This window comes from Limanda limanda, chromosome 12 (assembly GCF_963576545.1).
Source record: "Limanda limanda chromosome 12, fLimLim1.1, whole genome shotgun sequence".
NCBI classification, from domain to species: Eukaryota; Metazoa; Chordata; class Actinopteri; order Pleuronectiformes; family Pleuronectidae; genus Limanda; species Limanda limanda.
In genome coordinates, this window is record NC_083647.1 from 28,273,008 (window position 1) to 28,300,962 (window position 27,955).

A 27,955-nucleotide genomic window follows, 5' to 3' on the forward strand; every position below is an offset into this window, starting at 1 on the left:
CTGCGAGGCGGGAAGTTTGAAGGAAGCTAACAGCTGTTAGCCTCCGTGCTAGCGCGGTTCTGATGAAACATGCTCCGTCCGCCCGGGACCAGGCCCCCTGCTGCCCGGACCCCCGGGCGCTTCTGATCCGCTCCACCGGGACCCCCCTCCCGGACCTGGACCGGAGACCTGAAGCTGGACCAGGACCCGGAGCGGTTCAGATACACGTCCAGAGGCTGCTGAAGACCCGACAGAGACCCGAACCCTGTGCTGCTCCGCGGCCAGAGGCGGCCGGTCAGTCCGGTAAGAGCTCCGGTGTGTGTGTGTGTGTGTGTGTGTGTGTGTGTGTGTGTGTGTGTGTGTGTGTGTGTGTGTGTGTGTGTGTGTGTGTGTGTGTGTGTGTGTGTGTGTGTGTGTGTGTGTGTGTGTGTGTGTGTGTGTGTGTGTGTGTGTGTGTGTGTGTGTGTGTGTGTGTGTGTGTGTGTGTGTGTGTGTGTGCGTGCGCGCGTGCGTCTCTGTGTGTTTGTTTGTCTGTGTTTGTCTGTGTGTGTCTCTGTGTTTGTCTGTGTGTGTGTGTCTCTGTGTTTGTCTGTTTGTGTGTCTCTGTGTTTGTCTGTTTGTGTGTCTCTGTGTTTGTCTGTGTGTGTGTGTGTGTGTTTGTGTGTTTGTCTCTGTGTTTGTCTGTGTGTGTGTGTGTGTGTCTCTGTGTTTGTCTCTGTGTGTGTGTGTGTGTCTCTGTGTTTGTCTCTGTGTGTGTGTGTCTCTGTGTTTGTCTGTGTGTGTGTGTCTCTGTGTTTGTCTGTTTGTGTGTCTCTGTGTTTGTGTGTGTGTGTGTGTGTGTGTGTGTTTGTCTCTGTGTTTGTCTGTGTGTTTGTCTGTGTGTGTGTGTGTGTGTCTCTGTGTTTGTCTCTGTGTGTGTGTGTGTGTGTGTCTCTGTGTTTGTCTGTTTGTGTGTCTCTGTGTTTGTCTGTGTGTGTGTGTGTGTGTGTGTGTGTCTCTGTGTTTGTCTGTGTGTGTGTCTGTGTTTGTCTGTGTGTGTGTGTGTGTCTCTGTGTGTGTTGTTTGTGTGTCTCTGTGTTTGTCTGTGTGTGTGTGTGTGTGTGTGTGCACAGACCATAGACATCCTACCCTTGAGGGTTTGGACTCCACCTCCTGCCCTTGAACCTTTGAGCAAATCTCCTCTTGAGCTCTGACCTCTGACCTCTTCTCTCTCAGGTCGCGACCTCCTGACCTCTCGCTTCACGCCCGGACGTCGAGGAATCGTTCTCGCGGCTCTGACACAACGGTGCACGTCTTCACTCACACTTTAAAAAACTAACATAAAGTTTTAAAAATATAACATTAATAAAGTATTTTACTCTGAAAACATCAGTCTGAGTTTATTTGATTTAAATTCTTCTTTAAGCTCATTTCAATCTATCTCACCAAGTCTGTCTGTGTTCTCTGTGCTGCTCAGCTCTCACAGCGCCCCCCGCAGGAGGGAGGTCAAAGTGAAGCTGCTGAACCCGGGGCCCCCCCAGACCGGCTCCCAGGATGCAGTTGGGGTGTCGGGGGTCCAGACTCGGGAGGAGCTGATCTCAGGTCGTCATGGAGACGTCACCAGCGCAGCAGCGGCGGCGGCTGCTCCTCTCATCAAGGTACTGACCTCAGATCAGCTTCACACAGTTTCCTCCAGTCCAGTTAGTTCCTGAAGCTCCTCCCCCTCTGCTCCTGTGTGCAGGCTCAGGCCGACATGGCGACTCGCGTGTGTCAGCTGACGGACGGCGTTCAGCGGCTGCTGCAGGTCGACAGGTACGTCTCGTCCTTTTATATTTGTGAGGGACACGTCCATCAGAACCCAGAACAACAACGTCCTCCATGTGTGACATCACTGTGACATCACTGTGACATCACTGTGACATCACTGTGACATCACTGTGACATCACTGTCTGCTCTGTCCTCAGGGAGGACGGGGAAAGGGGGTGGGGCCTAACCCAGGAGACGCTGCTCAGTCGACAGCTGCAGGTAAACACACTCACCTGTTCAGGTGCTGACTCACCACTCGGCCGTCTGACTTCTCATTGGCTCCCCTCTCCTCCAATCAGAGCCAGCTGCTGGAGTCGGCTCTCAAGATAGTGACAGGCCACGCCCACATGACCTCTACAGCTTCTGACCTCACAGTCTCTGGTCCCAACCCTAACCCATCTCATCTGCAGGTCACACACCTGGACACTGGAGGTAAGACACACACACACACACACACAAACACACACACAAACACAACACAACACAACACAATACAATACAACACAACACAACACAACACACACGCACACACACACACGCGCACACACACACGCACACACAGACACACACAGACACACACACACACACACACACACACACACACACACACACAGACACAGACACAGACACACACACACAGACACACACACACACACACACACAGCAGTGGAGTGGTGAGGTGTCTGAGTCGTCTCGACCACCAGGGGGCAGCAGTGTCCCTCTGAACAGTGGAGCCTGTTGCCATGGAAACACCTCTACTCAGACTACGACTGATGCAGCAGAACAGATCGGTGTGTGTGTGTGTTGGTCTGTGTGTGTGTGTGTGTTGGTCTGTGTGTGTGTGTGTGTGTGGGGGGGGGGGGTTCCTTCCATCTTTGCCCTGCAGGGCTGAAGAATGGGTTGTCATGGTAACCTGCAGGTTTTTAATAGGAGTTTATTTATTACTGCTGACACACCACAGCTGTGTGTGTGTGAGTCAGAATAATGAAGAAGTGCTGCGTTGTTGACATGATTTTAATATTATTGTTATTATTTTATTTGTTTTGTTGATAAATATATATTTCAGAAGTTAAACTGGTTTGTGTTTTGACCTTTGACCCCTTCATTTTGAGGAGGTCAAACCAGTTTGACATTCAGACGCACAAACTGTGTCTCAGTTCAGAAGCTGCTACACTGTCCCAACGTGTCCTTCCACCCGGTGCACCCCCCCGGCCGACCCCCCCGGCCCAACATGTCCCAGAATGCATTGTGCTGCAGTGTGAACGTCAGGAGAATGTTTTTTTAAATGTTAGAACTCAACAGTCTCCGGCCGTCTGCGCAGCCGTCAGAGGAGCAGCTGACGTCGGCTGCAGACGAGACTCTGCAGCCGCTGAGTTCAGACACAGCTCCTGGAATCATGGAGGGTCCCCAGAGGATGACCTGTGGGGTCTCCCTGACCTTTGACCTTTGTGAGCTGTTCATCACGTTCGAGTCGTCTCACTCGTCTCCTCTCTCTCCAACAGCAGCCCCCCACAGCAACCAGCAGCACAGCTCCCCGGCAACCAGAGCTGCCGCCGCCGTGGAGACCGACCCAGTTGCCATAGCAACACCCAGCTGTGACCGAAGGCCAGAGCAAACCAGGTGATGGGCGGGGGGGATGGGGGCTGTGTGAGTGGCAGGTTTGTTTAACACAGACATACATTATGCAGACTGAGCTCCAGCTCGTCCTCAGATCAGAATCCTGGGGATCAGGTTCGGGTTCAGGTTCGGGTTCCGGTTCCGGTTCAGGTTCAGTCAGGTCTGGTTCAGGTTCAGGTTCAGGTGATGTTTTACGCAGCTCGTGTCAAAGAAAACATCACGACTGAGCGAACACAGGAGATATGTTCTGACAGATCGGATCAGAATCCTGAGGATCGGGTTCAGGTTCAGGTTCGGGTTCGGGTACAGGTTCAGGTTCAGGTTCAGGTTCAGGTTCAGGTTCAGGTTCAGGTTCGGGTTCACAGGAGATATGTTCTGACAGATCGGATCAGAAACTGTAAATACAGATGGTCAACGGCTCGCTGGACGGAACTAACACTGTCTCCACCCCCCTGGTGGCGGGCTGCGGTGTAGGTAATAGACCCCGCCTCCCCATTAGTAGGTGTGTCACTCGTCATAATGTAATTCGCATAATCATCCAGGGAGAGTCGGGGGCGAACAAGGCTGCAGCTCATCCTGTATTCAGCAGCCTCACCCTCATCCTGCAGCACGTTTCCACGGCAACACAGACGATGAACCGTGTGTGTGTGTGTGTGTCTGTGTGTGCGTCTGTGTGTGCGTCTGTGTGTGTCTGTGCAGCTGGTTCAATAAGGTTTACAGTCGACCGGTGACATTGATGTCATGTGTGTATATAGATATACATATAGATGTGCACACATCACATCTCATTAGATTTCTGTTGATTAACGTTGAAGATGATTTCTGTGATTCTGTCGACTTGAATCACAACGAGAGTGTGTGTGTCCACAGAGCAGCTCAGATTGTACAGTGAAGACAGACACACAAAGACAGACACACAAAGACAGACACACAAAGAGGAAACAACAGAGCTGAACTTGAACACGGGGGGGGGGGGGGGGGTGAATCCTGCCTAGCAACACAGATACAGATGTTCACACTGAACCATCAGCCGCCCTCTAATCCACCTTAATTATCATTCCACCTTAAGCCGGCCTGAGGGTCTGTCGTCCACTGAGATGCAATAAAGTTTTTTCTTATATTTTCAATTCAAACGACCTCGATTCAGTTTTTTGAATCAAACAGAAATTTACTGTTCGGGTGAAATAAAATAAATAAAGACGGACGACAGCGTTCATATTCATATTCATATTCAATGGGAGGGGGTGCAGATCATCTACAGTCACTGATGCTCCTTATTATGAATTAACGTTATTTATTATTAATATATATAATGAATATAATGTTCTGGGGTCGTGAGACCAGCAGTGGGGGGAGGGGCAGTGACGTCACTTACTCCACCAGGTGGCATTCTTGGCTGGGGGGGGGGTGGGGGGGGTGCATTGTGGGAACAGCCGCAGCCTCCTCCTCCATCTCTGCAGCAGCAGAACAATAAGCAGCGGAGGAGTCGCATCGCTCCGAGAGTCCGGGAGGAACCGAGCCGAGCCGAACCGGACCGGACCGAGCTACTGGACCGGACCGAGCTACTGGACCGGACCGGAGGGACCGGGCCGGGGGAGCATGTCCTCCCCGGGGGTCTCCGCGTCCCGCAGACAGGCCTGCTTCCTGTGCGACCTGCCCCGGATGCCCTGGGCCCTGGTCTGGGACTTCACCGAGCCCGTGTGCCGCGGGTGCGTCAACTACGAGGGCGCGGACCGGGTCGAGTTCGTGATCGAGACCGCCCGGCACCTGAAGCGGGCCCACGGGCTCCAGGAGGGCCGGGCCCCCGGGCAGCAGCCCGCCGGGACCAAGAGCCTGCCGGCCGGGCTGCTGCCCGGGAAGGAGCCGCTGGGTCACCCGGGCCAGCACCACCTGCTCCCGGGGGAAGCACCGAGCAAGCCGCCGCAGCAGCCCGGGCTGGACCGGTACTCGCTGGACAGCCGGGCCCGGTTCGACTACAGCGGGCCCAGCAGCCGGCTGAACGGGTTCAAGCCGGAGGACGGACCGCCCGAGCTCAACCGGCAGAGTCCGAACTCCCGGAGCCGGAGCCACGGGGGCCCGGGCCCGGCACCGGGACACACCACCGTGCCGCCGAACCTGCTGCCCCAGAACCTGCTGCCCGGCCCGGGCCCGCACGGCCCGGCCCGGCAGGGCTCCGTGCCCGGGCCGGGCTCCATGCCGGACCCGGGCGGGAAGCGACCCGCCTCCGGGTCCGGCTCGGACCAGGAGCGGGAGCTGAAGGAGAAGCAGCGGAACTCGGAGGCGCTGGCCGAGCTGGGTGAGAGTCTCCGGAACCGGCAGGAGGAGTGGGCCGGCCGGCCGCGGCCGGTGCGGGACACGCTGCTCCTCCTGTCCGGCTCGACCCCCTTCGACGTCCGCTTCAAGAAGGACCACGGGCTGCTGGGCCGGGTGTTCGCCTTCGACGCGGTGGCCAAGCCGGGTCCGGACTTCGAGCTGCGGATCTTCATCGAGTACCCGAGCGGCTCCGGCTGCGTGTTCTCCAGCGCCTCGGGGGTCGCCCGGCAGATGTACCAGGACTGCATGAAGGACTTCGGCCGCGGCCTGTCCTCCGGGTTCAAGTACCTGGAGTACCAGCGGCAGCACGGCTCCGGGGACTGGCGGCTGCTGGGCGACCTGCTGCCGGAGAACCTGCGCTGCTTCCGGGAGGGTTTGGGGGGAGACATGCTGCCGCAGCCGCACCTGGACGGGACCTGCCCGCTGCTGCCCGGCTCCCTGGGGCCGGCCGGAGGGCCTCGGGCCCCGGGCTCCGGGGCCAGCGGCTCCCGGGCCGCGGTGCGCAAGAGGAAAGCCTCCCCGGAGCCGGAGCCCCCGGAGCCCGGGCTGAAGCTGGAGGAGCAGCGGCAGCAGTGGATCAGCGGCCCGGGGGAGGCGCTGAAGCTGGCCGGGGCCGCGGGCTCCTTCCCCGGGGCCGCGGGCTCCCTCGGGCCGGGACACCCGGGACACCCGGGCCGGTCCTCGCCCCCGGGACACCCGGGCCTCTCGGGCCGGTCCTCGCCCCCGGAGCCCGGCGCTCCTCCCCCGGGGGACAGACAGTCCCCGGTGTCCTCCCCCAGCAAGGACAGAGACTCGTCCTCGTCCTCCAGACACAACAGCAGCCCGGTGTCCCCGGCCTCCGTGTCCGGGCAGAGGCGCCTCTCGGCCCGCAGCGGCGACCCCCAGCCCGCGGGGGGGGGCCCGGACCCGGTGCCGGACTCCCCCCCCACGGCCAGCAGCGGACCCCTGTGCTGCACCATCTGCCACGAGCGGCTGGAGGACACACACTTCGTCCAGTGTCCCTCGGTCCCGAACCACAAGTTCTGCTTCCCGTGCTCCAGAGAGAGCATCAAGGCCCAGGGCTCCTCCGGGGAGGTGTACTGCCCCAGCGGGGACAAGTGCCCCCTGGTGGGCTCCAGCGTGCCCTGGGCCTTCATGCAGGGGGAGATCGCCACCATCCTGGCCGGGGACGTGAAGGTGAAGAAGGAGAGGGACCCCTGAGGAAGAGGAGGAGGAGGAACTCTTCCTCTCTGCTGAGGACCCAGTGAGCAGCTGAGCTTCAACTCTTCAGAGTCACGGAGGGAAACTGATCTGGATCCACGGCTGCAGATCCTCATGCTGATCTGGATCCACCGTCTCCAGATCCACATGCTGATCTGGATCCAGGGCTGCAGATCCACATGTGATGGATCATCTGACACATGATTCACTTGCTGGAGTTTCCTCTTTAGTCTGTAAACTGAAATCCATCCGGGGTCAGAGGTCACGTCTTCAAGCTTCTGGGTTTAAAACGTTTCTGATAAACGAAACTGAAACTGAGTTCATGAAAGATTCAATCAACTATCAAAGCGGTTGCCTGATTATTTTCTACCTAATCATTTAATAATATAACAATTATTATTCCAAAAATAAGAATAATATCCATTATCAGTGTCTGTGCTGTAATTTAAAATAAATTCTCCAACTGAAAAAAGAAACAAACAGAAACCAACATTATTTCAAACATTCGCTCAAGTGCGTCCATGAGTTCATGAAACATATGAAACTCTAAAGGACAAAAGGTCCAGGACATCAGTCCGAGGTCTGAGGTGGAACCCCTGGGGTCCCGGTGTCCCCGAGGCTCCGAGGTGTCCCCCGGGTCCCTGGGGTCCCGGTGTCCCCGAGGCTCCGAGGTGTCCACGGTGTCCCCCGGGTCCCTGGTGGCTCCGAGGTGTCCACGGTGTCCCCCGGGTCCCAGGTGTCCCCGAGGCTCCGAGGTGTCCCCGAGGCTCCGAGGTGTCCCTGGTGTCCCCGAGGCTCCGAGGTGTCCCCGAGGCTCCGAGGTGTCCCTGGTGTCCCCGAGGCTCCGAGGTGTCCCCGGTGTCCCCGGTGTCCCTGGTGTCCTCGAGGCTCCGAGGTGTCCCCGGGTCCCTGGTGTCCCCGGTGTCTGAGGTGTCCCTGGTGTCCCTGAGGCTCGGAGGTGTCCCCGGGGTCTGAGGTGTCCCCGGTGTCCCTGGTGTCCCCGGTGTCCCCGGGTCTGAGTGCTTCTAGCAGACGTCTTCATGTCTTTACAAACTGAACTTCCTCCAGTTCATTTTCCTTCAGAATGTAAAAGTGATTATCGTTCACGTTCTTCTCATCCAGGATTTAAGGTCACATGGATGAATCCTTCTCTCTGTTTCCCTCGGGTCCTGTCTCAGGACGGCAGGTTGTTGGACGTGTCTCCTCCTCAGGACGGTCCTGATGGGTCTGATGAGTCAGAAGGGGGGGGGGGATTCTCCTCGTATTGAAACTCTTTCTGAAAGTTAATGATGTTAGAAATGAAAGAGAATCAACTCATCTCAGGGTTTCCTCTAGAAAACTGTTTTCAGACATGAGCACAGGAAAATATCACCTGGACATGTTGTGTAGTCAGTGTGTGTGTGTAGCAGCAGGTTGTCGGTCCGACTCGTTCAAACAGGAACATGTGGGGACATCCAGGCGAGGGGCGGAGCCTGTAGAGCAGCAGGGGCGGAGCCTGTAGAGCAGCAGGGGCGGTCAGTCATCCATCAGGACTCAAGAAGGCGTTTGGTTTGAAGCTCAGAATCTGTGACTGACCTGAGAGAACTTTGATCTTTGACCTCTGAACTAGGAAGGTCATGAGCACAGGGTCAAAGTTCAGATGGAGTGAAGAGCGTTTACAGAATAGAACTGGACAGTGAAATGTGAGAATATTCATAAAACACAAACCCACTTGGTCTCTAACGAGATGAGGCTCTAAACCCTCGATGCTGGAAAGTTCAGTTTCTTCCTCAGGAGAATCAGCAACAGGTGGTTTCTGTTGTTTTAGAGAGAAACTGAAATACACAGAAAGATAATCAATCGCCAAAATCATATTTAAAGCAAAAATGAACCGGTTCCAGCTTCTGTTCTGGTTTCTTTCGTCCTGAGCTGAAGACGTCACCTCGACTCTGAGTCACTTGATCAATCAAGTAAATGTTTTACAATAGAAAAATGAACATTAGTTTCTGCCCCAAACCTCAAAGACATTCAGTAAATAGTGAGATGAGATAAGTTTTACTAGAGAATTTATGTGGAAAATGATCATAAATTGGGTAAATTGACATCTCGTTTTCTCAGCCAATGATTTATTCTTAATTTTGCCATGGACGTTTGTGTGAAGCACTTTGTACGGTCCTCTAGATAAGTGCTATACAAATAAAGTTATTATTGTTATTCTAAAAGCTAATATCAATTCATCCAAACAAGACGAGTCCCTCCCTGACAGATTTGAACAGTTTTCCGGCTGAGAAGCTGCAGAGAAGAATTCAGAGAGAAGATATAAATATTCTCCATGTGGATGTTTCCGAGTGTTTCCGTGTGGAGGTGACGGAGGTGACGGAGGTGTGTTGTGGTGTTGTGTGTAAACAGATGGTTCAGAGTGACACTTCCTCATCACACCATCACTTGATTTTATACAATCATGTTGGTAAAAAATACATTTTTATTTTTTATAGGAGTTTTAAGCTATTGTTTTTTTTAATTGATTTTTGAAAAGGTGTTTAATTCAGTTTTGTGGATATTCTTTTTAAACATGGTCTTTTTTTACAATTTCTTACTGCAATAAATCTTCTCTTCAGGTTTTTACAGTTTTTCTGTTCCACATCTAAACATTTGAATTGATAAAATGAACCATTAGAACACACAGGCCCTTTTCTTTTTTAGTATTTTCTGTTTCTGTACCGTCGGTTGATAAAACAAATGAAACAAACACATTTGATCTTGTAACGTGCCTTGGAGCTGAGTCAGTTGTAATAAATTTCATTGGTATGAACCTTTTCACTGGAATTTTGACTTTTCCTTCTGACCAGACACACAGGACTGAACTTTATTTTGAAATCCTAGTGGAGTCGAAGGTTTCCTGTCATTAAGAGAAGCTGCAGCAGCGTTCACACGTCGGCTCGTTAGGCGTCGGGGGGGTTCTCCGGTGGAGCTGGGATCAGATTTCTCTGTTTTCAGCAGGTGTAGTACTATCAGTAGTAGTATTAGCATTTATGCCTTTTATTCACGTAACTGAAGCCAAAGTATTAGTATTAGCAGTATTGTTGGAATAAGCCGTGCCAGTAGTAGCTTCCAACACTAGCATCAGTTATAGTAGTACTTAGTAGTACTAATAACAATCTAAGCACTAGCTTAGAAGCAAGTAGTACTAGTAGGGTTGTAGCTACAAGTGGAAGTGTGGTAGTGGTAGTAGTAGTAGTAGTAGTAGTAGTAGTAGTAGTAGTAGTAGTAGTAGTAGTAGTAAACAGCAGCATTAGCCTCCCAGGGAAGACTCCACATCTGTGGAAGTGTAACGCTGTAGTTATTGTTGGGAGCCATCCGCCATGAACTCGTCCTCCAGGGGGCGCTGGTGTGTCACTGCAGGTTCAGGAGTCACGACTCAACCGAGGCAGCAGCAGGCCTGTTATTGGCTGGTGGTTACCATGGAAACCAGAGTTACAGGGAGGATGGGTAGATGGTAATCAGTAATAATGTCACACACACAGACTCACTGCTGTGTGTGTGTGTGTGTGTGTGTGTGTGTGTGTGTGTGTGTGTGTGTGTGTGTGTGTGTGTGTGTGTGTGTGTGTGTGTGTGTGTGTGTGTGTGTGTGTGTGTGTGTGTGTGTGTGTGTGTGTGTGTGTGTGTGTGTGTGTGTGTGTGTGTGTGTGTGTGTGGTATTACAGTATCTGTGGTAGTATTACAGTATCTGTGGTAGTATTTCAGTATCTGTGGTAGTATTACAGTATCTGTGGTAGTATTTCAGTATCTGTGGTAGTATTACAGTATCTGTGGTAGTATTTCAGTATCTGTGGTAGTATTTCAGTATCTCTGGTAGTATTACAGTATCAGTGGTAGTATTACAGTATCAGTGGTAGTAATACAGTATCTGTGGTAGTAATACAGTATCTGTGGTAGTATAACAGTATCTGTAGTAGTATAACAGTATCTGTAGTAGTATTACAGTATCTGTGGTAGTATTACAGTATCTGTGGTAGTATTACAGTATCTGTGGTAGTATTACAGTATATGTGGTAGTATTACAGTATCTGTGGTAGTATTACAGTGTTCTTCAGTGATTTTTGCTGCATTGCAGATTTTTCTCTTTGAGCAACAACATACCTGGAGCGTGTCTGTGTGTGTCTTTGTGTCTGTGTGTGAGTGGATTGGGGGGGCAGTGATGGTTAAGGTGCCCTTGGCTCCGTGCAGCAGATCACTGTGTGCATGCTAATGCAACACACACTGACAGACACACACACACACACACTGACACAGTGATATCTATGTGAGGTCTCCTTGGAACTCTAAACAGGAAACCACCATGCACTCTCTCTAGTGTGTGTGTGTGTGTGTGTGTGTGTGTGTGTGTGTGTGTGTGTGTGTGTGTGTGTGTGTGTGTGTGTGTGTGTGTGTGTGTGTGTGTGTGTGTGTGTGTGTGTGTGTGTGTGTGTGTGTGTGTGTGAGAGAGAGGTGAAGTGAGCTGGGATGTGAGTGGATGATCTCAGAGACAATGTCTTGTCTCTGAGAGTCTGAGTCTTCATGTGTTTCTCCCAAGTTTCATTAGATCTTTTAGTTTTAGTTTCACAATGTAATTGAGGGACTATAGAATTTTGTCTAACCTACAAATGTACAAACGTCCAAATGAACGTCCTCATGGTTCAAAAATATCGTTGGAGGTGAAGACAGCAGCGTCTTCTTCTTCTTCTTCTTCTTCTTCTTCTTCTTCTTCTTCTTCTTCTTCTTCTATTGTTTAATTCTGTCTCTACTTCCTGTGATTGGTCCAAAAGTCCAAAATCTCCAACAAAGTGTTCTCACTGCAAACCAACAGAACCAGGTTCAGTTTGATCCGGACCCAGAACTCCTCTGCTCTGAGGAACCGTTCACACCTGATGTTCACACTGAACTGAAGAGTCTGAAGCTCTGAACCAGGTGTGAACGAGTCCTGGATATTTACATGGATCATCTGAGGTTATGTATTATTGGATGAGGGCAGAGGTGATTTTAATAGCAGACGTTTTACTGCAGCTTCAGTTTCATGTGTCTGTCTTTACATCTCTGCCCCTCCCCTTCTGTTGCCATGGAGGATACGGGGGTTGCCACGGTTACCAGCCTCTTGGTTGGTTCATTTATTCATGAATGTGCCACGAGAACAAAGACAGAGACGTGTCCGATGTGGAAATTAATCCTTTCTAAAAATATGTATTTAAGATATATAAATTTTTAGAGAAGGCTGAGTAGTGTGTGTGTGTGTGTGTGTGTGTGTGTGTGTGTGTGTGTGTGTGTGTGTGTGTGTGTGTGTGTGTGTGTGTGTGTGTGTGTGTGTGTGTGTGTGTGTGTGTGTGTGTGTGTGTGTGTGTGTGTGTGTGTGTGTGTGTGTGTGTGTGTGTGTGTGTGTGGGTCTTCCTCCATCATCCCACAGTGTTGATGATGGAAGCATTGTCTCTCTCTCCCTCTACCTCTCTCTCTCTCCCCATGTTTATACACCCGCCCCCCCCGCTGCAGTGCTCAGCCTGAGCTCATTGTTTCTTTGTCTCCGACTCCGTCTGATTGGCTGATGATGAATCACATGATCGATTCGACAGGAGTCCACATTAACCCACACCGGACCACATGGGTCCACTGCTCATATCAACCCACACATTTGTCCTGATTTAGTCCATTTGGACCGAAGGTCAGTCCACAGTGTTCCACATTAAGTCATAACTGGGAGATTATATAAACTATATAAACTATATTCAGACCAAACCTAACTTATTCACTGATTGCAAATGGTATGAATATGATTATTTGACTTGTTTGAGCACATTTCTCCCCTCGCTGCATGGGACCAGCTGGTTTGACTGAGAGACGGAGGACAACGTGAAACCACGAGGACGAGAAGACGTCTCCGTCTCCGTCTCTCCTCAGTCTCTCCTCCGTCTCTCCTCCGTCTCTCCTCCGTCTCTCCTCCGTCTCTGTCTCCGTCTCTCCTCCGTCTCTCCTCCGTCTCTCCTCCGTCAGCGGGAGCTTCTCTCCCTCCTCAGCACCATCCCTGCTCCCTGTAACCATGGGAAACCACAGGGGCGTTGCCTAGCAACTGCAGCAGCAGTCTGTCTGCAGCAGCTGTTTGAGCGCCATTTCATCCTCACCATCACCTACGCACACACACACACACACACACACACACACACACACACACACACACACACACACACACACACACACACACACACTCACTCTCAGGCAGCAGGAAAGCCCATTAGAGTCGTCCGTCTGGTGTGGACTGAGTGTCTCTCCAGTCTGCCGCCTCAGGAGTCAAACAGAGGACACCACAGCGTGTGTGTGTCTGTGTGTGTGTCTGTGTGTGTATGTTCTCCTTTGCTCTGGTGTGGACACTTACACACATCTTTATCTATAGTTATCTGTAGTTTTGAAGAGAACATAAATAAATCCAGCTTTGAACTGGATGACCTTGTGTCCTGCAGTTCCGTGTCTGTCCTCAGGGACGCAGGACGCCCCCCCCCCTGCTTTATATTCTAAACAGAGGAGATATTTGCAGTTTTCTGGCCACATGCACACAAACACTCTCCGTCCTCATGAAGGTTTCAGCTGCTGAACGAATCCACGTCCATTCTAACAGGCTTGAGAACGGTTCAGTAATCTGATTACTTATTGAAGGATGTGTTTTATTGTTTCAGTTCTCTTCTGTGTCCTATCACGTGATGTATGGCTCATTTGTGAGTCTTATTTTCTAATATCTTCATTCTTCACATCTTTATCTTGTGAAAACATTATCAATGATACAGTGGCCACACAAAAACCACAACTCAGAAACATGTTATCCTTATTTTCGTCATTTACCAAGACCTCTGTCACATCACAAGAATAATGTTGATGAGAAGAAACCTAAATGTAAAACAGATGGTATGAATCTGACTGTAATTGCGTGACATGATGTGGCTAAGTGTAAAACAAATAGTTTAACAAATGAGATGAATTCTCAAATAAATGAAACAGATTTTAAAGCTGCAGCTCAACTTAAGTTACACTTTCTTTGTTCAGCCACACAAATTATTCACCCCTCTCTTCTAAAATAAGACTGAAACGTATCCACAGCAGCTAATAGGTTGCAACCGCACGTTTCTGATCCTGTTTTAATTCTCATTCAGGGAGGAGTTCTATCACCAAGCTGCTCCCAGCGTAACCATAGCAACGCAGCTACACACAGAGACACAGTCGCAGTCGCCTGCCGATCGCAGTCGAGTGGCAGCGGGAGAAGACCACCAGGTGATGAGGGAGATGAGACGCCTGGAGTCTGAGATCAAGATGCTGCTGGCGGTGAGAACACAACATGAATGAGACTAGAACTGAGTTCAACAGACACAACGTTCCTCTCGGTCACCTGTGAGAACTGATGATGATGTCACAGGGTTGACCTGGGAGACTCCACTCAGGGCAACAACGTCTCAGAGAAACACTCAGAGTTTGTTGATCCAAATGAGTTTCTGTCATCCAGCAGCCACACGACTCTGTGGAAACCACCAGGCCTCCCCCGGACCAACACAGGTCTCAGAAGAACCTGCTCCTTTCCCAACAAGTCCAGGACCAGCAGTCCCAACAAGTCCAGGACCAGCAGTCCCAACAAGTCCAGGACCAGCAGTCCCAGTCCCAACCACCTCAGCACCAACAACACAACTCAACAACCCAACCCGTTCACTCCCAACAACCCAGGTTCCAACAAAACCAGAGCCAGTTCCATTCCCAGTCTGTGGTGGTCCACAGAGGGCCTGTGGTACCATCCATGTTGGAGGAGGCGGGGGGGGTTCTGCGTCAGGTCCGGAGACAGAAGAAGGTTCTGGAGGAGAACCTGGAAGCTCTGCTGAGGGCCAAGAACGCAGAGGTGCTCCACTGCCGCCTGGAGGCACTGGCTGCCAACAGGTAGCTCACAGGAGTGGTGTGTGTGTGTGTGTGTGTGTGTGTGTGTGTGTGTGTGTGTGTGTGTGTGTGTGTGTGTGTGTGTGTGTGTGTGTGTGTGTGTGTGTGTGTGTGTGTGTGTGTGTGTGTGTGTGTGTCTGTGTCTGTGTCTGTGTGTGTGTGTGTGTGTGTGTGTGTGTGTCTGTGTGTTGTTCTGCTGTCTGACTGTGTGTCCTCTCTGCAGAGACGGGACTCAGGAGGCTCGGATCAAGAGGACGGTGGACGCCTGGATCAGCACTTTGTCCAAAGACGTCCAGGTGCGTCTCACTCTGCCACTTTAACAACCAGCTGTCTCATAAAGGTTTAGACAGGAAGTGAGTTGGATGTGGGATCATGTTTTCAGAATTTTGGTGGATATGGTTCATGTCTGAAATAGACACAAAACCACTTTGACGTGTGGTGGAAATCTGGAAACACCAGAGTTATCTAGGTGTATTTAATAAGTGGCTTTCTGCAGAAAGGATCAACACAGAGAAACCACAAGGATCTGATAGGAGGACTGAGTCTCTCTCAGCCAATCAGGACTGTTTCTGTAGGGAGGGTAGCACACACACATTCAGTTCTTTGGGGGTCTAAAGGGTTTTCAGGTCATAAACTCTTTGGACAGTTTGTATGTAGAAAGGTCATAAAAGCCTTTAGCTACAAAAACTTACTTTCCAACTACAACATAGGTTTCACACATAATTAGTTAATTTTCCATGACGGATGTTACTTCACTCATATATTTCTGAGTATAGAGCTGTTTATAAAATGTTTTTTTGGTTAGAAAATCCTCTGATCTCTGACCTTAAGTAAAATCTATATGACGTTTTTTATTACAGTATTGTAATCTTGTTGTGGAGGTTCGTCACCCTTCAGCTTTCTGCTGATTTTCATTTTCACTCATGTGGTTTCAAAAAGGTTTTGACGCAGCAGAAACTTCTTCTTCTTCTTCTTCTTCTTCTTCTTCTTCTTCTTCTTCTTCTTCTTCTTCTTCTTCTTCTTCTTCTTCTTCTTCTTCTTCTTCTTCTTCTTCTTCTTCTTCTTCTTCTTCCTCGCCTTCTTCTTCTTCTTCTTCTTCTTCTTCTTCTTCTTCTTCTTCTTCTTCTTCTTCTTCTTCTTCTTCTTCTTCTTCTTCATCTTCTTCTTCTTCTTCTTCTTCTTCTTCTTCTTCTTCTTCTTCTTCTTCTTCTTCTTCTTCATCTTCTTCATCTTCTTCTTCTTCCTTTTCTTGTCCTCAGGCTGAGAAGTCCCCAGAGAAGGCAGCCAGGAGCTCCGCCCCCTCAGGGAGGGGTAGGCCAATCAGTGTGCTCAGACAGACAGGAGGTCCAGGACAGAGAGCTGGACACAGAACGGTCAGAGTGACGTGTGATTGATTGATTTGATCTCTGGCAGCTGATTGGTTGTCTCATTGAGGATGTGTGTGTGCAGGTGCAGGGGGCGGAGCCTGTCCCAGGTGGGCTGATCGACCGAGCCCAGGTGGAGGGGGAGTCGTACCTGACCCGTCTGTACGGCCGAGCTCCGTCTGAAGGTCAGAGACGAACCCTGAAGAAGAGTCCGTACCTTCGCTTCACCTCACCGGGCTCGCCACGCAGCAGGAAGCCCCGCCCCCGCCTGGTGGAGAGCGTCAGAGGTTGGTTTTAAACTTTTATTGACTTGAACAAAATCTCTAGAAACAACTGAGGATGAGATTGTAAGTCGTCTTCACCAGAGGTCAGAGGTCGCTGCTGGGACACATCAGAACTCTGGGTTTCCACTGGAAACCTCCAAGTGATGAATAGACAGAAAAGACCTTCAACATTATCAAAAGGATAATTATGGGTTTTCAGTTATCAGTCACACACACACACACACACACACACACACACACACACACACCCACCCACTAACACACACACACACACACTGACACACACACACACACACACACACACACACACACACACACACACACACACACCCCCACACACACACACACACACACACACACACAGTGCAAGGCTGTAGTGACCAACCATCGGTTCTCATGACATCACTGGTTTCCTCTGTCAGGTGTGAAGGTAAAGTCGTGTAAGACTCAGACCAGTTTGACTCCTCCCCTCAGTCCATCACCTGGTCGACTGCATCATCACCTCATCTTCAGCTCCTCCCACATTATGCCAGCTGACCCGGCTGACCTTACAGTGACCCCTGCTGACCCTGTTCCCATGGCGATCCCACTGGGTCAGTTAACAGGTTCTTATTTATCTTTAACCTTCATTGTAAATGTTCGGACTGCATTACCCAGAAATCAGTCTGTCTGTGTGTGTGTGTGTGTGGGGGGGGGGTTAGGGTTAGTTGTTATTGTGACTCACACACTGATTCAGACATAACCTCAGCGGTGGAGATAATGGTTCGCCCCGTGCACCCCCAGGTCGTCGCAGGGTGGACTCTTCCTCCAGGTGTGTCACTCAGCATCAGCAGGAAATGACATCACCACCCGCCCCTCCCACCACAGCGGTCGAAGCGCCTGAGCAACAACCACAGGTGAGCTGCCCCTGACTGTCCCTCCCACATGATGAGGTCAGAGGTCAGGGGTCACTGACAGGTGGTGTTGTGTTCACAGAGGGAGGAGCGGCTAAATGCTGGAGAAGCTCCGCCTCCTGCTCCATCACACCTTGTCATCGAGACAAAGAGCGAGGAGGAAGAGGAGGAGGAAGAGGAGGAGGAAGAGGAGATGGCCTTCCCTGGAGCTGACTTCCTGTCTGTGGCTGACCAGGTGAGTTCCATCAGCTGCAGCCCCACAGCTCCCCCTGCTGGACACAGACACAAGCTTCAGATGATTCTTCAGTAAACGTTTCAGAACGAGTTTGATTCATAAATGACTCATCAAGCAGAAAGTGAGGGAATATTTAATTATATCTGATCAGAAAGAGGTGAAAGTATTTTGTGTGTTAATAATCTGAGCTCATGAACACCCCCCCCCCCCCAGGTTCCCTCTGCTGCCCCCCCGGAGGAGGAGGAGGAGAGTGTGGTGGGGGGGGAGGCTGTGGAGCTGGAGGGGGGGCCGTCTCCTGCTCCCTTCATGTACCAGGGTCCAGCGTTCCCTCCTCAGGGCGGCTCCGCCCTCCCTGCCCGGGACCCCGCCCAGCAGGGCGGCGCCCTGGAGGAGCGTCTGGTGGCGTGGTGAGAGAGCGTCTGAACTGGTCTGATGTGAACTGAAGTGGATCCTGGTGGTTCTGGCAGCATGTTGTGGTTCTGTGTGTTTCTGCTCCGTCAGGGTGGAGCAGCAGCTGGTGTCCAGGATGATCTCAGAGATGTACCGCCCCCCCCCCTCCGACCCCACCCACAACCGCTCCACTGACCAATCAGAGCCGGAGGAGCAGAGCTTCACCTCCGACATCGGTGAGTTTGTGTTGATGGTTCTCTTTGTGTTGATGGTTCTCTTTGTGGTGATGGTTCTCTTTGTGGTGATGGTTCTCTTTGTGTTGATGGTTCTCTTTGTGTTGATGGTTCTCTTTGTGTTGATGGTTCTCTTTGTGGTGATGGTTCTCTTTGTGGTGATGGTTCTCTTTGTGGTGATGGTTCTCTTTGTGGTGATGGTTCTCTTTGTGGTGATGGTTCTCTTTGTGGTGATGGTTCTCTTTGTGGTGATGGTTCTCTTTGTGTTGATGGTTCTCTTTGTGGTGATGGTTCTCTTTGTGGTGATGGTTCTCTTTGTGTTGATGGTTCTCTTTGTGTTGATGGTTCTCTTTGTGGTGATGGTTCTCTTTGTGGTGATGGTTCTCTTTGTGGTGATGGTTCTCTTTGTGTTGATGGTTCTCTTTGTGGTGATGGTTCTCTTTGTGTTGATGGTTCTCTTTGTGGTGATGGTTCTCTTTGTGGTGATGGTTCTCCTTGTGGTGATGGCTCTCTTTGTGGTGATGGTTCTCTTTGTGGTGATGGTTCTCTTTGTGTTGATGGTTCTCTTTGTGGTGATGGTTCTCTTTGTGGTGATGGTTCTCTTTGTGGTGATGGTTCTCTGTGTGTTGATGGTTCTCTTTGTGGTGATGGTTCTCTTTGTGTTGATGGTTCTCTTTGTGGTGATGGTTCTCTTTGTGTTGATGGTTCTCTTTGTGTTGATGGTTCTCTTTGTGTTGATGGTTCTCTTTGTGTTGATGGTTCTCTTTGTGTTGATGGTTCTCTTTGTGGTGATGGTTCTCTTTGTGGTGATGGTTCTCTTTGTGTTTGGTCAGTAGAAGCAGCCGGAGCTGGAGGCCTGCAGCTCTTTGTGGACTCCAGCGTGTCGGTGGACTCGGCTCTGATCCGGCAGCTGGTTAACGAGGTTCTGACAGAGACTGTGGTGTCGATGCTGGGACAGAGGGATCCACCGGACACAGAACCAGAACCAGGACTGGAACCAGCGCCACCAGGACCAGCAGCACATCAGGAGGTACGGAACCTGAGGAGAGAGAAACAGCTCTGTCTGTGTTCTGACACTAAACTAGATCCTTGTGTTCCAGGACGACCGGGTTCCACTGGTTCCCACACCGGTACCGACCCCTCCACCCAGCCCGACCATTACCATCAACCGGACCACGCCCCCGACCACGCCCCCCGCATCTGAGCCAACCAGCCTGCTGATTGAGGAGTGTCCTCAACCAATCACAGCTGCAGGTAGAAACAACATTAGCATTATTAGCATTGTTAGCATTTGTGGGAGCAGCAGTCACATCATTGATAGCATTGTTAGCATTAGCAGCTCACTGTCTGATGATGGTTCTCTCTACCTCAGAGCTCATGGTCACGCCCACACCCACTCCTGACCCCGCCTCATCAGCAGGAAGTCCACCTCCCCTTCATCAAGCCACGCCCCCTCAGACCTGGCTGGATGCTGAGCTGCCATTGGACGAGGAGCGACCAGAGGAGGAGCCGCTGTTAGTTTAATGTCGTATGATTGTTGTGTTGTTATTGTTGCTCCTCATCAGTTTGAACTGGAGCAGCTGATATGAAAGTATTTTAACACCTGATCAATACAATCATCTGATATTGTGTAATATGACACAGGTGATAAAACGATGTATATCAAAGTGAGCTGACTGTGACGTGTTGTCTCACTGACTCCTCCTTCAGGGTGATGACAGTACAGGAGGAGGAGCCTCCTCTCTCCTCCCCCTCCGTGTCCTCGCTGTCTCCTCGTGGTCCTGATGCTGACCCTGGACCAGCGTCCCCCCCCCGCTCTGTGAGCCCTGCAGCAGTGAAGCTCATCTCAGAGGGAGAGGTGGTCTTCAGCCTCAACCAGAGAACTTCTACCACAGGTTTCATCTTCTCTCTGATCAGTTCACCAGGAAACACTTCACGTTCCACATGTCACTAATGATCCTGAAGGTCCCAGCTGAGCCTCTTTCTGTCATCACTTCCTGTTGTGAAGCTGGAAGTGTCGAGCTTCATCCACTCACACAGCTGAAAGCACGTCACATGACCGTTCACATACACGTGTAAACAGGAAGTTCATTGTCTACTCTGTTGTTTATTGCTTAGTTAAATACTACGAATGAGGAACAGCGAGAGAACAACTGTTACTGACAGGAAGTGCTACTGACAGGAAGTGTGACTGACAGGAAGTGTTACTGTGTGTGTTACTGACAGGAAGTGTTACTGACAGGAAGTGTTACTGACAGGAAGTGCTACTGTGTGTGTTACTGACAGGAAGTGCTACTGACAGGAACTGCGACTGACAGGAACTGCGACTGACAGGAAGTGTGACTGACAGGAAGTGTGACTGACAGGAAGTGTTACTGTGTGTGTTACTGACAGGAAGTGTTACTGACAGGAAGTGCTACTGACAGGAAGTGTGACTGACAGGAAGTGTTACTGTGTGTGTTACTGACAGGAAGTGTTACTGACAGGAAGTGTGACTGACAGGAAGTGCTACTGACAGGAAGTGTGACTGACAGGAAGTGTTACTGTGTGTGTTACTGACAGGAAGTGTTACTGACAGGAAGTGTTACTGACAGGAAGTGTTACTGACAGGAAGTGCTACTGTGTGTGTTACTGACAGGAAGTGCTACTGACAGGAACTGCGACTGACAGGAACTGCGACTGACAGGAAGTGTGACTGACAGGAAGTGTGACTGACAGGAAGTGTGACTGACAGGAAGTGTGACTGACAGGAAGTATGACTGACAGGAAGTGTGACTGACAGGAAGTGCTACTGACAGGAAGTGTTACTGACAGGAAGTGTTACTGACAGGAAGTGTCACTGACAGGAAGTGCGACTGACAGGAAGTGTTACTGACAGGAAGTGTTACTGACAGGAAGTGTTACTGACAGGAAGTGTTACTGACAGGAAGTGCGACTGACAGGAAGTGTGACTGACAGGAAGTGTTACTGTGTGTGTTACTGACAGGAAGTGTTACTGACAGGAAGTGTTACTGACAGGAAGTGTTACTGACAGGAAGTGCTACTGTGTGTGTTACTGACAGGAAGTGCTACTGACAGGAACTGCGACTGACAGGAAGTGTGACTGACAGGAAGTGTGACTGACAGGAAGTGCTACTGACAGGAAGTGTGACTGACAGGAAGTATAACTGACAGGAAGTGTGACTGACAGGAAGTGTTACTGACAGGAAGTGTTACTGACAGGAAGTGTTACTGACAGGAACTGCAACTGACAGGAAGTGCGATTGACAGGAAGTGCGACTGACAGGAAGTGTTACTGACAGGAAGTGTCACTGACAGGAAGTGTTACTGACAAGAAGTGTTACTGTGTGTGTTACTGACAGGAAGTGCTACTGACAGGAAGTGTTACTGACAGGAAGTGTTACTGACAGGAAGTGTTACTGACAGGAAGTGCGACTGACAGGAAGTGCTACTGACAGGAAGTGCTACTGACAGGAAGTGGTACTGACAGGAAGTGTTACTGACAGGAAGTGCGACTGACAGGAAGTGCGACTGACAGGAAGTGCTACTGACAGGAAGTGCTACTGTGTGTGTTACTGACAGGAAGTGCTACTGACAGGAAGTGTTACTGACAGGAAGTGCTACTGACAAGAAGTGCGACTGACGGGAAGTGCGACTGACGGGAAGTGCGACTGACAGGAAGTGCTACTGACAAGAAGTGTGACTGACAGGAAGTGCTACTGACAGGAAGTGTTACTGACAGGAAGTGTGACTGACAGGAAGTGTTACTGACAGGAAGTGTTACTGACAGAAAGTGTTACTGACAGGAAGTGTTACTGACAGGAAGTGTTACTGACAGGAAGTGTGACTGACAGGAAGTGTTACTGACAGGAAGTGCGACTGACAGGAAGTGTTACTGACAGGAAGTGTTACTGACAGGAAGTGTTACTGACAGGAAGTGTGACTGACAGGAAGTGTTACTGACAGGAAGTGTTACTGACAGGAAGTGTTACTGACAGGAAGTGTTACTGACAGGAAGTGCGACTGACAGGAAGTGCGACTGACAGGAAGTGCGACTGACAGGAAGTGCGACTGACAGGAAGTGCGACTGACAGGAAGTGCGACTGACAGGAAGTGCGACTGACAGGAAGTGCGACTGACAGGAAGTGCGACTGACAGGAAGTGCTACTGACAGGAAGTGCTACTGACAGAAAGTGCGACTGACGGGAAGTGCGACTGACGGGAAGTGCGACTGACGGGAAGTGTTACTGACAGAAAATGCGACTGACAGGAAGTGTTACTGACAGGAAGTGTTACTGACAGGAAGTGTGACTGACAGGAAGTGCGACTGACAGGAAGTGTCACTGACAGGAAGTGCGACTGACAGGAAGTGCGACTGACAGGAAGTTTTACTGACAGGAAGTGTTACTGACAGAAAATGTGACTGACAGGAAGTGTTACTGTGTGTGTAACTGACAGGAAGTGTTACTGTGTGTGTCACTGACAGGAAGTGTTACTGACAGGAAGTGTTACTGACAGGAAGTGTTACTGACAGGAAGTGTGACTGACAGGAAGTGTTACTGACAGGAAGTGTGACTGACAGGAAGTGTTACTGACAGGAAGTGTTACTGACGGGAAGTGTGACTGACGGGAAGTGCTACTGACGGGAAGTGCGACTGACGGGAAGTGCTACTGACAGGAAGTGTTACTGACAGGAAGTGTTACTGACAGGAAGTGTCACTGACAGGAAGTGCGACTGACAGGAAGTGTTACTGACAGGAAGTGTTACTGACAGGAAGTGTTACTGACAGGAAGTGTTACTGACAGGAAGTGCGACTGACAGGAAGTGTGACTGACAGGAAGTGTTACTGTGTGTGTTACTGACAGGAAGTGTTACTGACAGGAAGTGTTACTGACAGGAAGTGTTACTGACAGGAAGTGCTACTGTGTGTGTTACTGACAGGAAGTGCTACTGACAGGAACTGCGACTGACAGGAAGTGTGACTGACAGGAAGTGTGACTGACAGGAAGTGCTACTGACAGGAAGTGTGACTGACAGGAAGTATAACTGACAGGAAGTGTGACTGACAGGAAGTGTGACTGACAGGAAGTGTTACTGACAGGAAGTGTTACTGACAGGAACTGCAACTGACAGGAAGTGCGATTGACAGGAAGTGCGACTGACAGGAAGTGTTACTGACAGGAAGTGTCACTGACAGGAAGTGTTACTGACAAGAAGTGTTACTGTGTGTGTTACTGACAGGAAGTGCTACTGACAGGAAGTGCTACTGACAGGAAGTGTTACTGACAGGAAGTGTTACTGACAGGAAGTGTTACTGACAGGAAGTGTGACTGACAGGAAGTGTTACTGACAGGAAGTGTGACTGACAGGAAGTGTTACTGACAGGAAGTGTTACTGACGGGAAGTGTGACTGACGGGAAGTGCTACTGACGGGAAGTGCGACTGACGGGAAGTGCTACTGACAGGAAGTGTTACTGACAGGAAGTGTTACTGACAGGAAGTGTCACTGACAGGAAGTGCGACTGACAGGAAGTGTTACTGACAGGAAGTGTTACTGACAGGAAGTGTTACTGACAGGAAGTGTTACTGACAGGAAGTGCGACTGACAGGAAGTGTGACTGACAGGAAGTGTTACTGTGTGTGTTACTGACAGGAAGTGTTACTGACAGGAAGTGTTACTGACAGGAAGTGTTACTGACAGGAAGTGCTACTGTGTGTGTTACTGACAGGAAGTGCTACTGACAGGAACTGCGACTGACAGGAAGTGTGACTGACAGGAAGTGTGACTGACAGGAAGTGCTACTGACAGGAAGTGTGACTGACAGGAAGTATAACTGACAGGAAGTGTGACTGACAGGAAGTGTGACTGACAGGAAGTGTTACTGACAGGAAGTGTTACTGACAGGAACTGCAACTGACAGGAAGTGCGATTGACAGGAAGTGCGACTGACAGGAAGTGTTACTGACAGGAAGTGTCACTGACAGGAAGTGTTACTGACAAGAAGTGTTACTGTGTGTGTTACTGACAGGAAGTGCTACTGACAGGAAGTGCTACTGACAGGAAGTGTTACTGACAGGAAGTGTTACTGACAGGAAGTGCGACTGACAGGAAGTGCTACTGACAGGAAGTGCTACTGACAGGAAGTGGTACTGACAGGAAGTGTTACTGACAGGAAGTGCGACTGACAGGAAGTGCGACTGACAGGAAGTGCTACTGACAGGAAGTGCTACTGTGTGTGTTACTGACAGGAAGTGCTACTGACAGGAAGTGTTACTGACAAGAAGTGCTACTGACAAGAAGTGCGACTGACGGGAAGTGCGACTGACAGGAAGTGCTACTGACAAGAAGTGTGACTGACAGGAAGTGCTACTGACAGGAAGTGTTACTGACAGGAAGTGTGACTGACAGGAAGTGTTACTGACAGGAAGTGTTACTGACAGAAAGTGTTACTGACAGGAAGTGTTACTGACAGGAAGTGTTACTGACAGGAAGTGTGACTGACAGGAAGTGTTACTGACAGAAAGTGTTACTGACAGGAAGTGTTACTGACAGGAAGTGTGACTGACAGGAAGTGTGACTGACAGGAAGTGTTACTGACAGGAAGTGTTACTGACAGGAAGTGTTACTGACAGGAAGTGTTACTGACAGGAAGTGTGACTGACAGGAAGTGTTACTGACAGGAAGTGTTACTGACAGGAAGTGTTACTGACAGGAAGTGTTACTGACAGGAAGTGTTACTGACAGGAAGTGTTACTGACAGGAAGTGCGACTGACAGGAAGTGCGACTGACGGGAAGTGCGACTGACGGGAAGTGCGACTGACGGGAAGTGCGACTGACGGGAAGTGCGACTGACGGGAAGTGCTACTGACGGGAAGTGCTACTGACGGGAAGTGCGACTGACGGGAAGTGCGACTGACGGGAAGTGCGACTGACGGGAAGTGTTACTGACAGAAAATGCGACTGACAGGAAGTGTTACTGACAGGAAGTGTTACTGACAGGAAGTGTGACTGACAGGAAGTGCGACTGACAGGAAGTGTCACTGACAGGAAGTGCGACTGACAGGAAGTGCGACTGACAGGAAGTTTTACTGACAGGAAGTGTTACTGACAGAAAATGTGACTGACAGGAAGTGTTACTGTGTGTGTAACTGACAGGAAGTGTTACTGTGTGTGTCACTGACAGGAAGTGTTACTGACAGGAAGTGTTACTGACAGGAAGTGTTACTGACAGGAAGTGTGACTGACAGGAAGTGTTACTGACAGGAAGTGTGACTGACAGGAAGTGTTACTGACAGGAAGTGTTACTGACGGGAAGTGTGACTGACGGGAAGTGCTACTGACGGGAAGTGCGACTGACGGGAAGTGCGACTGACGGGAAGTGCGACTGACGGGAAGTGCGACTGACGGGAAGTGCTACTGACGGGAAGTGCTACTGACGGGAAGTGCTACTGACGGAAAGTGCGACTGACGGGAAGTGCGACTGACGGGAAGTGCGACTGACGGGAAGTGCGACTGACGGGAAGTGCGACTGACGGGAAGTGCGACTGACGGGAAGTGCGACTGACGGGAAGTGCGACTGACGGGAAGTGCGACTGACGGGAAGTGCGACTGACGGGAAGTGCGACTGACGGGAAGTGCGACGGACGGGAAGTGCGACGGACGGGAAGTGCGACTGACGGGAAGTGCTACTGACGGGAAGTGCTACTGACGGGAAGTGCTACTGACGGGAAGTGCGACTGACGGGAAGTGCGACTGACGGGAAGTGCGACTGACGGGAAGTGCGACTGACGGGAAGTGCGACTGACGGGATGTGCGACAGACAGGAAGTGCGACTGACAGAAAATGCGACTGACAGGAAGTGTTACTGACAGGAAGTGTTACTGACAGGAAGTGCGACTGACAGGAAGTGCGACTGACAGGAAGTGTTACTGACAGAAAATGTGACTGACAGGAAGTGTTAGCGACGCTTTGTGTTCACCGCTGGTCGTCGAGTCATGTGACGGATGAGAACCAATCAGGAAGAGAACGTCTGCGTCATCGTTTACTAAAGTTTCTGTTCAAACTGAAACGAGATCAGTTTACACAAGTCTCTGATCCAGAGGATGAAATGGTCCACCAGACGTAACCATAGCAACAGTGATGAGTTTTGACACTTAAACGACGTAGCCTGAATGTAGAAAGTGTCTGATACTGTGATGTCTCTCTCTATCTGTCTGTCTCTCTGTCTCTCTGTCTCTCTCTGTCTCTCTCTCTGTCTCTCTGTCTCTCTCTGTCTCTCTGTCTCTTTCTCTCTCTCTCTGTCTCTCTCTCTCTCTCTCTCTGTCTGTCTCTCTCTCAGAGGACGGGGCCGTCTGCAGTTTCTCCAGCTCTCTACAGGAGCTGCACGACATGGTGACAACAAACACTGAACATGTCTCACTCTGTTTATACAGGAGGTTTGTCTCACACTGTCTCTCTGTCTCTCTGCCTGTCTGTCTCTCTGCCTGTCCTCCAGGACTATGACCCCCCTAGTGAAGGTGAGGTCAGAGGTCACAGCCTCCTGCTGACCCTGCTGACCAAGATGGAGCAGGGAGTCACACCCCGAGGAGAGAGACCACAACCTGAGGTACACACACACCCACATACACACACAGACACACACACACACACACACAGTGACCTCTGACCCGCTGTGTGTCCTCAGGGCTCCTGGGGGGGGCGGGACCAGGGTCAGGAGGAGGAGCTGAGCATGGGAGAGGTGACAGACCATCGAACTACAAAAACTCACAGGACTACAAATCCCAGGGACCACAGGAGGAGAGCGGCGGCCCGGCGGAGTCGGAGCTCGTCCCCGGGACAGATCGCTGAGGGTCCAGGTACGAGCCGAGGAACCTGAACCAGAGTCAGAACCAGCACCTCTCACCTGCTGCTACTTATCCTTGATCAGATGCTTTTATACAAGTTTGTTTTACATGAATCAGATTTTGTCTGATGAACACAAAGAGCTTATGAAGGGAGCTGATGCTGAAAGTTGAGGAGAGATTCTGAGCAGAAATATTATATATCAAGCAGTCTTGTGATCATAGTCTGTGGTCAGGATCCACCATCAGGATCAGGATCCACCATCAGGATTAGGATCCACCATCAGGATCAGGATCCCGGATCAGGATCAGGATCCAGGATCAGGATCCACCATTATTATCACGATGTGTCACAGTGCTCGTCAATGTGATATTAATTATAATCATGTATATACCGTGTGGGGGGGGGGGGGTGACATTAATCAATGTAGACTAAATATTTACAAATCCCAGCTTCATCACTGGAGTAACTGAAGGTCTGTGTTTGTGTCTGCAGCCGAACCCGAGGAGGAGGAGGAGGAGGAGGAGGAAAGAGGGACCAGGAGGATGGAAGTTCATCTGCCCTCAGTCAGAGTGCAGGAGGAGGTGATGGAGGAGGAGGAGGAGGAGGGGATGGAGGAGGTGATGGAGGAGGGGATGGAGGAGGTCAGTGCAGCAGCGGACACAGACTCCTCCCTCAATAATGTTTTCTAGAAACACAAACAGACTCTGAAACTTTCACACGAGAATATTAGTTCCTGTTGAATCTTGGTTTCTGCTGTTTGACGAGTGGACGAACACCTGTGACAGTTTCCTGAAGCTCACACGACTCCAACGTGTTCATCATCACACGAGACTCCAGAGGTTTCATCTGGAGAAATGAATTCATCAGTGAATCGAGTGTTTCAGACTCGTTCCCGTCATCAGG

The 27,955-nt window shown here is 50.6% G+C and overlaps 2 protein-coding genes across 2 annotated transcripts; both read left to right on the plus strand.

Moving 5' to 3' along the window:
• On the plus strand, positions 1-27,555 carry kiaa0586 (KIAA0586 ortholog; the record flags this gene model as incomplete). Its single annotated transcript, XM_061083197.1, has 25 exons — positions 1-282; positions 1,195-1,264; positions 1,436-1,616; positions 1,700-1,770; positions 1,924-1,984; positions 2,065-2,197; positions 3,268-3,385; positions 14,041-14,209; positions 14,388-14,809; positions 15,030-15,102; positions 16,066-16,179; positions 16,256-16,457; positions 16,877-17,047; positions 17,238-17,350; positions 17,412-17,582; positions 17,823-17,989; positions 18,084-18,208; positions 19,039-19,235; positions 19,306-19,459; positions 19,578-19,719; positions 19,916-20,100; positions 26,547-26,599; positions 26,703-26,813; positions 26,892-27,063; positions 27,545-27,555. Coding segments are annotated over exons 1-25 (3,606 nt in total), but the record flags the coding sequence as incomplete, so codon positions are not given.
• On the plus strand, positions 4,973-6,895 carry irf2bpl (interferon regulatory factor 2 binding protein-like). The gene has a single exon (XM_061083348.1). The coding sequence runs from the start codon at positions 4,982-4,984 to the stop codon at positions 6,893-6,895; it is 1,914 nt and encodes a 637-aa protein (XP_060939331.1). The 5' UTR covers positions 4,973-4,981.
• Positions 27,556-27,955: the final 400 nt, after the last annotated feature.